Raw genomic sequence first — 12,734 nt, 5'->3', positions numbered from 1 at the left:
AGACAAAAGCCCAAAAAGCCTCGAGGTTTCTAGGAGATGCAGAGACAGAGTTAATATGTCAATTCTTCTCAAATTTATCTATAGATTCAGTGCAATCCAAATCTCAGCAATTATTTTATGGGTATTGACAGGCTGATTTTAAAGTTTACATGGAAAGGCAAAAGACTCAAAACAGCCAACACGATATTGAAGGACAATTTTGGAGAACTTAAACTACCCAACTTCAAGACTTACTATCAAACTATAGTAATCAAGACAGTATAGTATTGGTGAAAGAACACATAAATAGATCAGAGGAACAGATTAAAAAGCCCATAGACCAACAAAAATACAGTTAACTGACCTTAGACAAAAGAACAAAGGCAATACAATGGAGAAAAAGATACTCTTTTCAACAAATGGTGCTAGAACAACTGAACATCTACATGCAAAAAAATGAACCTAGACACAAATCTGACACCTTTCACAAAAATGAGCTCAAACCATGATATACCTAAAATCAAAATGCAAAAGTACAAAACTCCTAGAAAATAACATAAGACAAAATCTAGGTGATCTTAGGTTTGGTGATATCTTTTTAGCTACAACAGCAAACATGACCAATGAAAGAAAAACTTGATAAGTTGGACTTAAGTAAAATTAAAAACTGCTGCTCTGTGAAAAACACTGTGAAGAGAATGAAAAAATAAAAAAAGCTATAGACTGGAGAAGAATACACTTGCAAAACACATATCTGATAAAAAGACTTGTATCCAATATATACAAAAAAACTCTTAAAACTCAACAATAAGAAAACAGAGGAGTGACATCAACCAGATGGGAAATTAAGATGTTCCCCTCTCATATCCCTTTTAAACAACAGTAATTTGGCATCTATCCATAGACAAAGGTGCCGTTGCGGGGGCTTTGGGGTCCAGGTAAGAGACTGTGAACCCTGGTGCAATCCAAGACTGAGGAGAGCTGTTTTGAGTATGTAGGCCCAGGCCAGGCGATTGGCTCAATGACTGTGGTCCCAGCTACAGACCAACAAAAAGCTGTGTACCCCTAAAGACTCAGCTATAGCCCTACATGGTTTGGTCCTATCACCAGTGCCCTATACTAAAGGGCCCAGGAGAAGTCATACAGCCTTGTACATAGGGTAATAGACATACAGAACTCAGTGCTGGCTGTGGACTCAGAAGTGGCCTGAGAATTAGCACCAGACCCCATTGCCGCAGTCTGGGAACCCTGGGAGGCAAGCCTGCTAAACTTGGACAGACAGTAGACTCTAAAAGGGCCCTGTCCCTGGGTTCTAGCCCATCCTAGGTGTCCATGACACAGTCCATGACAGCCCTGCTGACACAGAGACCAAGAAGGAGACACTCCTGTCTGTGACCCCTGAAAATCCTGAAAGGGCTTGATACTTGTTTCCAGCCCCCTCACAGCCACAGTCTAACAGCAGTCCTGAGAGTCCAGGGTCCCAGTGGAAGACACTCCTATCTGCATCTACAGAGATCCTGAAAAAAAATGAAACCCTATACTTAGTTCCAAACCCTCCCACTTACAATCCATGGAAGTCCTGCTGTCACAGAGACCAGAAGGAGATACATCTGTGCCTTAGGAGATCAGAAAGGGCAGAGCTTTTATATATGATTAAAAGAAAAGAAAAAAAAAAGATCAACTCATCAAGAGGATATAACAATTGTAAATATATATGAACCCAAAATTGGAGCAACTAAGTATTTAAAGCAAATAGACTAACCAAGAAAACAAGAATGAGGATTCAAACACACAAAATTATAAATGAAAGAAGAGACATTACAACTGATATCACAGAAACGCCAAGGATCAGAAGAAACTATGGTGAATAATTACATGCCAACAAATTGAATAACCTCAACAAATAGATTTTTAAAAAACCAAATATACAACCCCCAAGACTAAATCATGAAGAAATAGAAAACTGGGGCTGGCCGAGTGGCGCGTTGGTTAAGAGTTGGCTTGGGACGCCAGCTCTGAGCAGCAGGGCCCAAGTTCGGATCCCACATGAGGGCCAGTGATGCTGCGCCCTCTACAGCTAAGATGCTGAACAACAGCTCGACCTGGAGCTGGGCTGCCGGGAGTCGCCAGCGACAGTGTAGGCTGCAGTGAGGCTGGCCGCCAGCTGCTGTGAGTCTCTGTGAGTGGCCGTCCAATGGCCGGTGAGCGACTGCCTCACCCAGGAAGAGCGCAATGATAATACCAACATGGGAAGCAACGTCTTCCACAACTAAAGAACAAATGGACAGCAACTTGTCTGTTCCCCTTCCCTGATTCCCCAATGCTGTTCCCCTCCCCCAACTCCCCAATAAAATCTTTAAAAAAAAAATAGAAAACCTGAACAACCAATAATGCCTAAGGAGACTGAAGCAGTAATCAAAACCCTTCCAATAGGTGGTGATTTCAACCAAATATTTAAAGAAGCATTAATGTCAATCTTTCTCACATCCTTCCCCAGAATTAAAGAGGGGATCTTTCATTATATGTAGCCAGCATTACCTGATACCAAAGCCAGACAAGGACATCACAAGACAAAACCAAACAAAAAATACAAACAAACCAAAAAACTACAGGCAAATATCTCTGATGAATATAGATGTAAAAATTCTCAACAAAATACTATTAAAAAAATCCAACAGTACATTCGCGAGAATAAGAAATTCGAATCCTTGCACACTGTTGGTGGGGATGCAAAATAGTTCAGCCACTATGAAAAACAGTATGAACATTCCTCAAAAAAAAAAATAGAACTAGAAATAGAGTTAGTATATGATCCACCAATCCCACTTCTGGCTATTTATTTAAAAGAACTGAAATCTAGATCTCAAAGAGATAATAGTGTTCCTTTGTTCATTATAGCAGTAGTCACATTAGCTAAGATATAGAAACATTGCCAAGACCAATGCCCATCAACAGATGAATGGATAAAGAAAATGTGATACACACATGCAATGAAACCCTATTCAGACTTGAAAAAAAAGAAAATTCTAGGGGCCAGCCGAGTGGCTCAGTTGGTTAAGAGCGTGAGCTCTGAGCAGCTGGGTCGCTGGTTCAATTCCCACATGGGCCAGTGAGCTGCACCTGAGCTGAGCTGCTGCTGAGCTGCCAACAGGTGGTACGATGGCTCAGCTGGTGAGAGCACGTGTTCCTAACAACAAGGTTGCCAGTTCGATTCCTGAGTGGGTGGTGGGCTATGCCTACCCACAACTAATATTAGAACATGGAATCTTGAGCTGAGTGGCTGCGAGCTGCTGACGGGTGGCTGGATGGCGACTGGACTTGGAGCCGAGCTAGCTGCACCCTCCACAACTAAGACTGAAGGACAACAACTTGACTGTTCCTCTCCCCCAACTCCCCAACACTGTTCCACTTCCCCAATTTCCCAATAAAACCTTAAGAAGAAGAAGGAGGAGGAGGGGGCGGGGAGAAGAAAATTCTACAATATGCAGCAATATGGGTAAACCTTGAGAATACTAAGCTAAGTGAAATAAACTAATCACAGAAAGAAAAATACTGCATGATTGCACTAAAATGAGGTATCCAAAAAGAGTCAAAATCGTAGAATCAAAGAGTGAAATGGTGGCTACCAAGAGCTGAGCAATGGGGATATGGAGAGTTACTAATCAACAGGCATAAAGTTTCAGTTAAGCAAGATGAATAAGTTGTAGAGGTACCTGTACAACAGCATACCTATATAATATTGTATTGTATACTTTTGTAACAATACAATATTGTATTGTACACTTTAATATTTCTTAAGAGAGTAGATCTCATGTTAAATATTTTTAAGACAATAAAATATGTTCTTTAAAAATGAAAGCGGAGGGCTGACCGGGTGGCTCAGTTGGTTAAGAGCACAAGCTCTGAGCAGCAGGGTCACCGGTTCAATTCCCACATGGGACAGTGAGCTGCACCCGAACTGAGCTGTTGCTGAGTTGCCAACAGGTGGCAGGATGGCTCAGCTGGGAGAGCACATGCTCTTAACAACAAGACTGCTTGTTTGATGGTGGGCTATGCCTGCCTGAAACTAAGACTGAACTCAGCACCTTGAGCTGAGCTGCTCCCTGGGTGGCTCAGTGGATAGAATACGCGCTCTTAACAACAAGGCTGCTGGTTCGACTCCCACATGGGGTAGTGGCTACACCCACCAGCAACTAAGATTGTAACACAGCACCTTGAGCTTAGAGGCCATGAGCTGCTGACAGGCAGCCAGATGGTGACTGGCACCCTCCACAACTAAGATTGAAGAACAACAACTTGGCTGGTCCCCCTCCCCAATTCCCCAACGCTGTTCCCCTCCATCAACCTCTAATAAAAGCGGAGTTAAATATTTATTGCTTTTTAAATTAGTTTCAGGTGTAAAAAACAATGTAATAATTAGACATTTAACCTCTCACAAAGTGATAAACCCCTCTCCCACAATCTACTACCCCTCTGACATCATATATAGCTGTATAGTCACAAGATGTGGAGTACAGCATTAGGAATAGAGTCAATGGAGTTAAATATTTAAATGAAAGAAATAAAATAGTAAAAGTTTTGGTTAAAATATTTTAAAATTCTACATAAATATAAAAAAATTATAAATTATAAAGTAGTCTGACACTGGAGCAGCAATAGAAAAGTAGAACCATAAAAACAGATGAGAGAGTCCAGAAACAAACTCAAGTGAACATACGAGTTAATAATGATTAAGGTGGCATTTTTAATCAGTGAGGAAAGAACAGATTGTCTTTTTGGCAAACTGACCACTTAATGGTAAATCAATGAAGTCTGATCCACACTTCACATCATATGTACGAATAAATCCAATTAGATTAAATACTTAAACGTGAAAAATAAGTTTATAAAGAGCTAGGTCCAAAAAATATAGTATATAAAGCTATACACTATACTATGTATAGCTGCATTAATAAGGAACTTATGATGTTTGTTTAGGATACACATTTACATTGGAATAGAGTACAGAAATAAACCCACATATTCAATAAGAAAAAGATAATATTATCAGTAATGATAATGGGACAATTGTATTGCTCTAAGTGAAAAACAATACTAGACTCTTACACCATTTAAAAATTAACTCAAAAACTAAACATAGATTTAAGTAAAAGAGATAAAACTGCTCTCTGCAAGTTTTCTCCTTAAAAACATAAATATAGGGCTGGCTGAGTGGCGCATTTGTTAAGAGCTGGCTTGGGATGCCAGAGGGCCCCGGTTTGGATCCCACATATGAGGGCCAGTGACACTGCCCTCTACAGCTAAGATGCTGAACAACAGCTTAACTTGGAGCTGGGCTGCCATGAGTCGCCGGCCATGGCGATGGCGTAGGCTGCAGCCTCTGCTGCAGTGGGTTGCCATGGGCTACCGTGTGTGGTCAGTAGCCAGCGTGAGTGGCCAGCAGCCGCTGTGAGCGGCTGTCCAGAAGTCGGCGACTGATCTGCCTCACCCGGGAAGAGCGCAATGATGGTGCCAATTTGGGCCAGTGAAGCAATGTCCTCTACAACTAGACTGAAGAACAAAACGACAGCAACTTGTCTGTTCCCCTTCCCCCAATTCCCCAATAAAAATCTTAAAAAAAAAAAAACCATAAATAATATGTGACTTTTGGTTTAACAACAATTTCTTAACTATGACAGAAAAGGGTGCGAACTATAAAATTTACAGATCAATAAATTGGATTTCATCAAAATAAAAAATAATCATTAAAATATACTGTTATGGAAATAAAAAGACAACCCACAGACCAGCAAACATATTTGCGAATCATATACCCAACAAAATTCTTGTATCCAGAATACATAAAGGAAACTTAGAATTCAATAAGGAGAATGAAAACCTAATCAAAATATGGGGAAAATATTTAAACAGGCACTTCACCAAGGAAGATATATAGGTGGCAAATATTACATGAAAAGATGATCAATATATTTCATTATTAGAAATATGCATATTAAAATCACAATGAAATACCACTACACACTCACTAAAATGGCAAAAACTAAAAAAATAATAATGATTAACTATACATGGCAAGTGTTGGTGAACGTATGGAGAAAATTGAACTCTCGTACTTGCTGGTGGGAATGCAATATGGTACAGCTATTTGGAATACAATTCGGTGGTTTCTTAATAAGTAAATTATATACCTACCCTGTGACTCAGTCATTCCACACCTAGGTGTTTGCCAAAGACTAATGAAAGCATTTGTCCACTCAAAGACTGGCAAACAAATGATCAGTGGCAGCCTTATTTGTAACAGCTAGTATCTGGAAGCAATCAAAATGTTCATTAAGAGGTGTTTGAATAAATGGATTGTTATAAATCTATGAAAAAAGAATAGTAGCAATGAAAGGAATAAGCTGTTCATATACACCACAACATGGATGAATCTCAAAATAATTACACTGGATAAAAAAAGCCAGGCAGAAAAGGATGCATACTGTATGACTTCATTTCTAGGATGTTCTAGAAAATGCACGCAAAGCTCTAGGACACATAGCTGATCAGGGTTGCCTGGGATTCACGAAGGTGCGGGGAGGGAAAGGAGTGGCTACCAAAGGGGCACGATGAACTTTTTGAGGGTGAAGGATATATACGCATTCTGTTGATTCTGATGAAGGTTTCACAAGCACATAATTTGTCAAACTAATCAACTCTAACGGATTTCTATGTACATCAATTGTCTCACTAATTTTTAAAAAGGAAAATGAAAACTCCTCACAAAGAATAAAATCTCTAGGACCTATGGCTTCCAGTTCACAATTCACTGGGCCACTCCAAAAGGTAATTTAACAACACAAAATCCTCTTTAAATGCCTGCCTCAAACTCATTCAGAAAACAACTATTATTAGCATGACATCTGCCTTGCACTCTTTTTGTTAATACATTTGCTTACATACAAGACATATAACTTCTTTACGTAAGTCGGAATCCTTACTAAAGAGTTGTGCTACAATGCTGCTTTTTACTCAAAGATATGTTTAGAAAGACAGAATCTGCTGCACTCTTTAACAAATACACAGCATTAAATCAAATGGATGTACTTCTCTTTATGATGCTCTGTTGCTGGACTCAAGTGGGGACTTAAAGACCTCTTCATACATCTATCTTTGAGCACTGATTTACTTCTAAACTACTTTCTAACTTGCCAGATTATCAACAAAATAGTAACTTTTTCATTTAACAAACCATCACTTAGGTACTCCTCTATGCCCAGAACTAATATACAAAAAAAGGATAATATGTGGTCAGTGTTCAAAAACTACATTGTACTTTAGGGGGAGAGACATGCAGGTGAACTATCACAAGGCAGTAAGATAAATACTCATAGACCCAACACAAGAGACTGTGGGAAACAGCTAGAAGTACCCCAGCCTTGGAGAAATCAGCTAACTTCTTCTTGTATCTTTCTCTTCAAATTACCGTACACTTCAGTAGAGCTTGCACCTTCTCTTCTAAGTCTTTCTCTTTCCCCTAAGGCATGCCTAGAACAGGGCTCTTGAATAGTAATGCCTCAATTAGAGCTGCTGGCCAATGGACTGAAGTTATGCTTAGCACAATATGCTATAACCTTCTGGTCCACTGGCTGAGCCCAACCCCACCCAGAGAGGACAATAAAGACCTGTGTTCAGAGTCGCACTGAATAGAAGAGTTCTGGACTCCATAGAGCCCACTGCCTGTCTACTGTCTTTCAAGAGCCATGAAGTCCCTATTACTCACTCTTGCAATTGTTTTGCTCCTGGCCCAGTTGATCTCAGGTAAAGAGAATCTTGGGGTAGAAGAAACACCATTCTAGAACAGGGTCCTGCACATGAAGTCCCTATTTTCAGACTGGCCATGGGAGTGGGGGCGGGCTCTCACTGGGAGGAGACTGAAGTTTGCCTTACTTCTTCAAACACCTCTGTTCTAAGAGACCTTAAGGCTCTCACAGTAGAGCAGTGTCTCTAATTGGAGCTGAGGGAGTTTAGTGAGAAGCCAAGGACAGAGATGATCCTGACATCCCCAGCTTCCCTCTGTCCTATCACTTAGGGCCAGTTCTCTCCAGCTTTGCCTCACTTCACTTTGTGTGGCACCAGCTATTATGTACTGCAGCAGCAATTCCTTAATATTACTTCTCCCAATTCCTTGGTCTTACAGAGAAGGTCTCCCCACACACACACACTTTTTTTTTTTCTTTGAATGTGGTGAACCGGACAGGGGAGGCTATTTCTAAATATCTATAGAGCTGTAAGGTGGAAAAGGGAAGAAAAATATTCTGAGTGAATAGGGAAGAAAGATTCAAAACTGTTGGAAGTCCTATGTGAGATTTCATTTCTACCTATATAACCATTCCTTCTTTTTAAATAATTCTTTAGTTTATTTTACAGAATTAAAACAGGAACTCTGAAAGCATTTTAGAAATAAAGAAAGTGGCCACCATTTCATTACTGATTACATTTCTCAAATTGTGACCAAATGATGTACAAGATTATAATCTGCCCTTTTTTAACTTAAGATTGTATCAGGAAATGTCTCACAGGTCTTTAAATATTCCTTGAAAATACAATTTGCTGTAGGTGCTTACTATTTTGTTTTATTTTTGTACCAATATTAACTGAAGAGTCCCTTATTATGTGTCATTTGAATTATTTTTTCCACTGTATCAATATTATAAATAACATTGTACAACCTTGTTAATATCTTGTTGTAAGATTCTCTGTTGATATAGGAAAATTTGAGAAGTTCCAGCGCATGGTCAAAGGTGATAAAGGAAACTAGCATATATTGCCAAATGTTACTGTTAGTGTGTTACTATTTTTAAATTTTCTATTTCATATTTCTTGCAAATATTTTCTAATTTATTGGTTACTTCTAAAAATTTTTATTGATTTATTTGAGGCATAAAATTTTCATCTTCATGTTGTCAAATCTATTGGTATTTCCTTTGTATCTTTCCACTAACTTAGAAAGTTATTTTCCGTGTTGAGAACAACTTATTCATCATGCTTACAGGGTGTTTTTTTTTAATTTTGCTTTTTTATATTGGACTCAATCCCATATTTTATAGATGACACAAAGTGAGAAATAAGTTTTTTTGAGGAAGAATTTGAGACAGGTGGAGAATGATGTAACACCTGATTCTAGAGATATTACTTAGTGTTCTGTAGAATTTGCAGAACTGTTCATATTGATGGTGGAAAAGAGGTAATTAATAACAGTATGACAGTTGCCTCAGAAGATGTTTCAGGTCTATTGTATCCTTGAAATTCTATGAGTTTAAATGACATGATTTCTCCCTCTGCCTCTAGAACATTGATGACATGGATCACATATTTGCAGGGTGTCCCCTTTTTAAAACAAAGGACTTCAGAAAACCCCTCAGTTCCCTTTCTAGACAAACAGAAGCAATTCAAGATTATTCTGTAAGATTCTCCAAGTCTAACCCAACACCTAGAGGCATTAGAAATGAACCCTTAGAAAGGACATCTAGAAGAAAAATCAACAAAATGCCGAGGCCGACAGGAATCATGATGGAAAAGAAGGAAATTGATCTGAGGTTTCCATCCCCATATCCCAGCTGAAGAGCCAAAGAAAAATATTTGAACATTATCTCCATGGAGATGTTTAGGATAGTGAGAAAGCAGGGGATTGTGGGGAGTGGCTGCAGAGGAAGCTGAAGGCCAAGGACCATTATGAAGAGCCCTTGCAGACACAAAAGAAGAAACAGAGGGGATAGAGTAAGAGAAACCATGAAAACAAAGAAGTCAAGCAATCTTTCTACTCCTCAAAAATATCAGGTTCCTCTGCTCATGGCCTTTGCATATGCTATTCCTTCTTCTTTGCATTCTCTTCTAGATATTCACATAGCCGGACCCTTTTCATCCTTCATGTCTAGGGTTGAATGTCATTTCCAGAGGGATCATTTCCTTCGTGACCCCATGCAGAATTCTGATTTTAGGAGTGAGAGGCCCATACAGAGATCTAGGGATCTATGTATATACATAAATATTATGTTTGCAAAATTTCCTTTAGTCCTCAGAGGAGGATTAAACAGCGGAGAAGAGATAATAGGAGTGGTAATGGTCAGAACTCAGGAATGATTGATTGCTCTATTCACTTTCTCTCTTCTACATCACATTATTTTTTTAATTTTTTGCTCTTAATCACAATCTGTAGTTACTTTGTTTATACATTTACTAGTTTATTTTCTTTCTCCTTCTCCCCAGTATAAGAACTTCAGACCTTGTCTTTCTGTTCATTGTTTAGTCCCATTCATCTTGCAGAGTTCTTGACATAGTAGGCGCTCATTATATATTTGTTGGTTGAATAGAGGGATGAGTTAAGCAATGTAGAACAAGGTAAGAAAGAGTTCCAACATCTCTTTAGGGCCTTCTAGGTGTTATACCATGTGACAGGAGCATTTTAAATATGTTTATATAATATGTACACAGATACAGCCACGTCCTGTGGAATGTCTCCCTAATGAACATATTCTTAGAATTATCCAAGTTTAACACACTCAGGTTTATTCATTATTCACCATGGCTTTTGGTTTTTTATTTCCAAAATTTTGTGGAATGTATTTATATCTCAATGTTACATAGGTATAGCTATATGTGTATATCTACATATAGATACAAATAAAAATTATATTTATGTTTAACAAGACAATATATAAGACAAATGTAGAGTTACATTTTAAATACAATTGTAGGACCTCAGAAATATGTAAAGATAATTTGAAAATCTCACCAAGCAGCAACAAAAGCCATGTGTGTTTAGGTAACCGTGAGATAATTCGAGCATTTTGTATTTTAAAATGATATTTTTTAAACTTCTGTTTAGGTGTTAATGTGTGTTTTAATTACAGTTTCTGAAGTTGGTTTGGAGTTTCATACTCATAATAATGTGTTATATATTTTCCCATGTAAAATACTGGGAGATAGACACCTGGCATGTGTCTATGTGCAGCATTTTGGTTTCAGAGAGGCTGATACATACATAAAAAATTCCGTGTGTATATGTTTATAAAATTCTCATTTAATTCTCAGAGCAAGTTTTCATGATTAGGAAAAGTAAACCAAAGCAACTGGTAAGGGACTTGAATAATCAGTGTTCAGAAAACTGTTATTTTTATCTTTTGGGACAGACCTCTGGTCTAAACTATGTATATAATTCCTTTATACAGGTAGTTTCTTTATTAAAAAGTGTGCAAACAGATATGGAAATTGCAGGAAGAAGTGCAAAAGTGGAGAGATACAGGTACAGCCTCCGACTTCCATGTGCAGCAGTCAAAAACTGTGCTGCATTCTGCCTAGCAAAGAGCTTTCTCTCATCTGTGGTGACAACTTAAAGAGTACAGCTGCAGCAGGAACTGCAAGAACTATGGCGACCGCGGCGGCGACTACCCGGGTTCTGTCCACCAGGGGGCCCATGATCCCGGTGACAACGACCACGGCGGCGGCGACCCGGGCGGCGACGACCACGGCGGCGGCGGCGACCCGGGCGGCGACGACCAAGGCGGCGGCGGCGACCCGGGCGGCGACGACCAAGGTGGCGGCGACGACCAAGGTGGCGGTGACGACCAAGGTGGCGGCGACGACCAAGGTGGCGGTGACGACCACGGCGGCGGCGACCCGGGCGGCGGCGACCAAGGTGGCGGCGACGACCAAGGTGGCGGCGACGACCAAGGTGGCGGCGACGACCAAGGTGGCGACGACCCAGATGACGACGATCCGAGTGACGACGTCCCCGGTGGCGGCCGGTATTATTCGTGTCTCTTGAGCATTCCAGCCTCTGTCTCCTGACATAAGTAAGAGCTCTCGTTTATTAAAGCAAAGGGCCTCATTTTGGTGTCGGTTTTCTGGCTCCTTCCCACTCTCTCTCCTCTCAACAGTGTTTGGAAGGACATCCATCTCCATGGCACCCCCAGTTCCAGGGTAGGGATGCAAATAAGATAGCCAGGCACAGGGGAGGGTTAGTCCAAGGACGAATGGACAGACTTGGTGTCATCCTTGAAGACATTTTCCAGCCCATAGGTCCACAATCTGCCTGTGGCAGTCATTATCAAAACTTAAAGTGCATCAGAGACACCCGGAGGGACCGCTAAAACACATTTCTGGGCCTCACCTCCAGTTTCTGAGTCTGTGGGGGGATCTGAGAATTCGCATGGCTCACATGTACCAGGTGGTGGTGATGTATCCTGTCCAGGGACCACACTTTGAGAACCACTGGCCTGTCATCTGGAATGACTGAAGGCCTCCTTGTGCAGATTGAAAGCATTTCCTATGTGTTTTTGAAGTGGTTAGTGATACAAAAGCACTCCTACAACGTGTTTAGAGAGTCATTTTTCTTGTTAGATTTCCTAGGACAACCTCAGAATGTAGGTATTATAACCTCACTTCAGAGAAGAAGCAGCTTGATGTGTAAGCATTAGAGCTGGAACAAATTTAATCGACTACTTGAGAGCATCCTGTCACTACACCTTGATGTCCAATTTTCCCCTCTCCCTGGAAATCCTCAATCACAGATTACAACTCAGATAGGATGAGAGATCAGGATCTCTATAGCGTGACCTGAAGACTGGGAGAGACACTAACCTTAAGCTGTAAGATTTTTCCCTTAAGAGCTCTTCCAGTAAGAGAATATGGTGCATGACAGTCATCCACCCATGCCTCAGGCCCACTTCCCTGGTACCCGGAAGATGAGGGAGATTAGGAAATGTGGTTGCCTT

At 40.2% G+C, this 12,734-nt stretch overlaps 1 protein-coding gene across 1 annotated transcript; it reads left to right on the top strand.

Annotated features, from left to right (window-relative positions):
* Positions 1-7,721: 7,721 nt before the first annotated feature.
* On the top strand, positions 7,722-11,835 carry DEFB126 (defensin beta 126). Its single transcript, XM_019645711.1, has 2 exons — positions 7,722-7,779; positions 11,190-11,835. Exons 1-2 carry the CDS (start codon positions 7,722-7,724, stop codon positions 11,783-11,785), a joined length of 654 nt encoding a protein of 217 aa, XP_019501256.1. The 3' UTR covers positions 11,786-11,835.
* Positions 11,836-12,734: the final 899 nt, after the last annotated feature.

This window comes from Hipposideros armiger, unplaced genomic scaffold (assembly GCF_001890085.2).
Source record: "Hipposideros armiger isolate ML-2016 unplaced genomic scaffold, ASM189008v1 scaffold_94, whole genome shotgun sequence".
Classification (NCBI taxonomy): Eukaryota; Metazoa; Chordata; class Mammalia; order Chiroptera; family Hipposideridae; genus Hipposideros; species Hipposideros armiger.
This window is presented reverse-complemented; position numbering and strand designations above follow the sequence as displayed.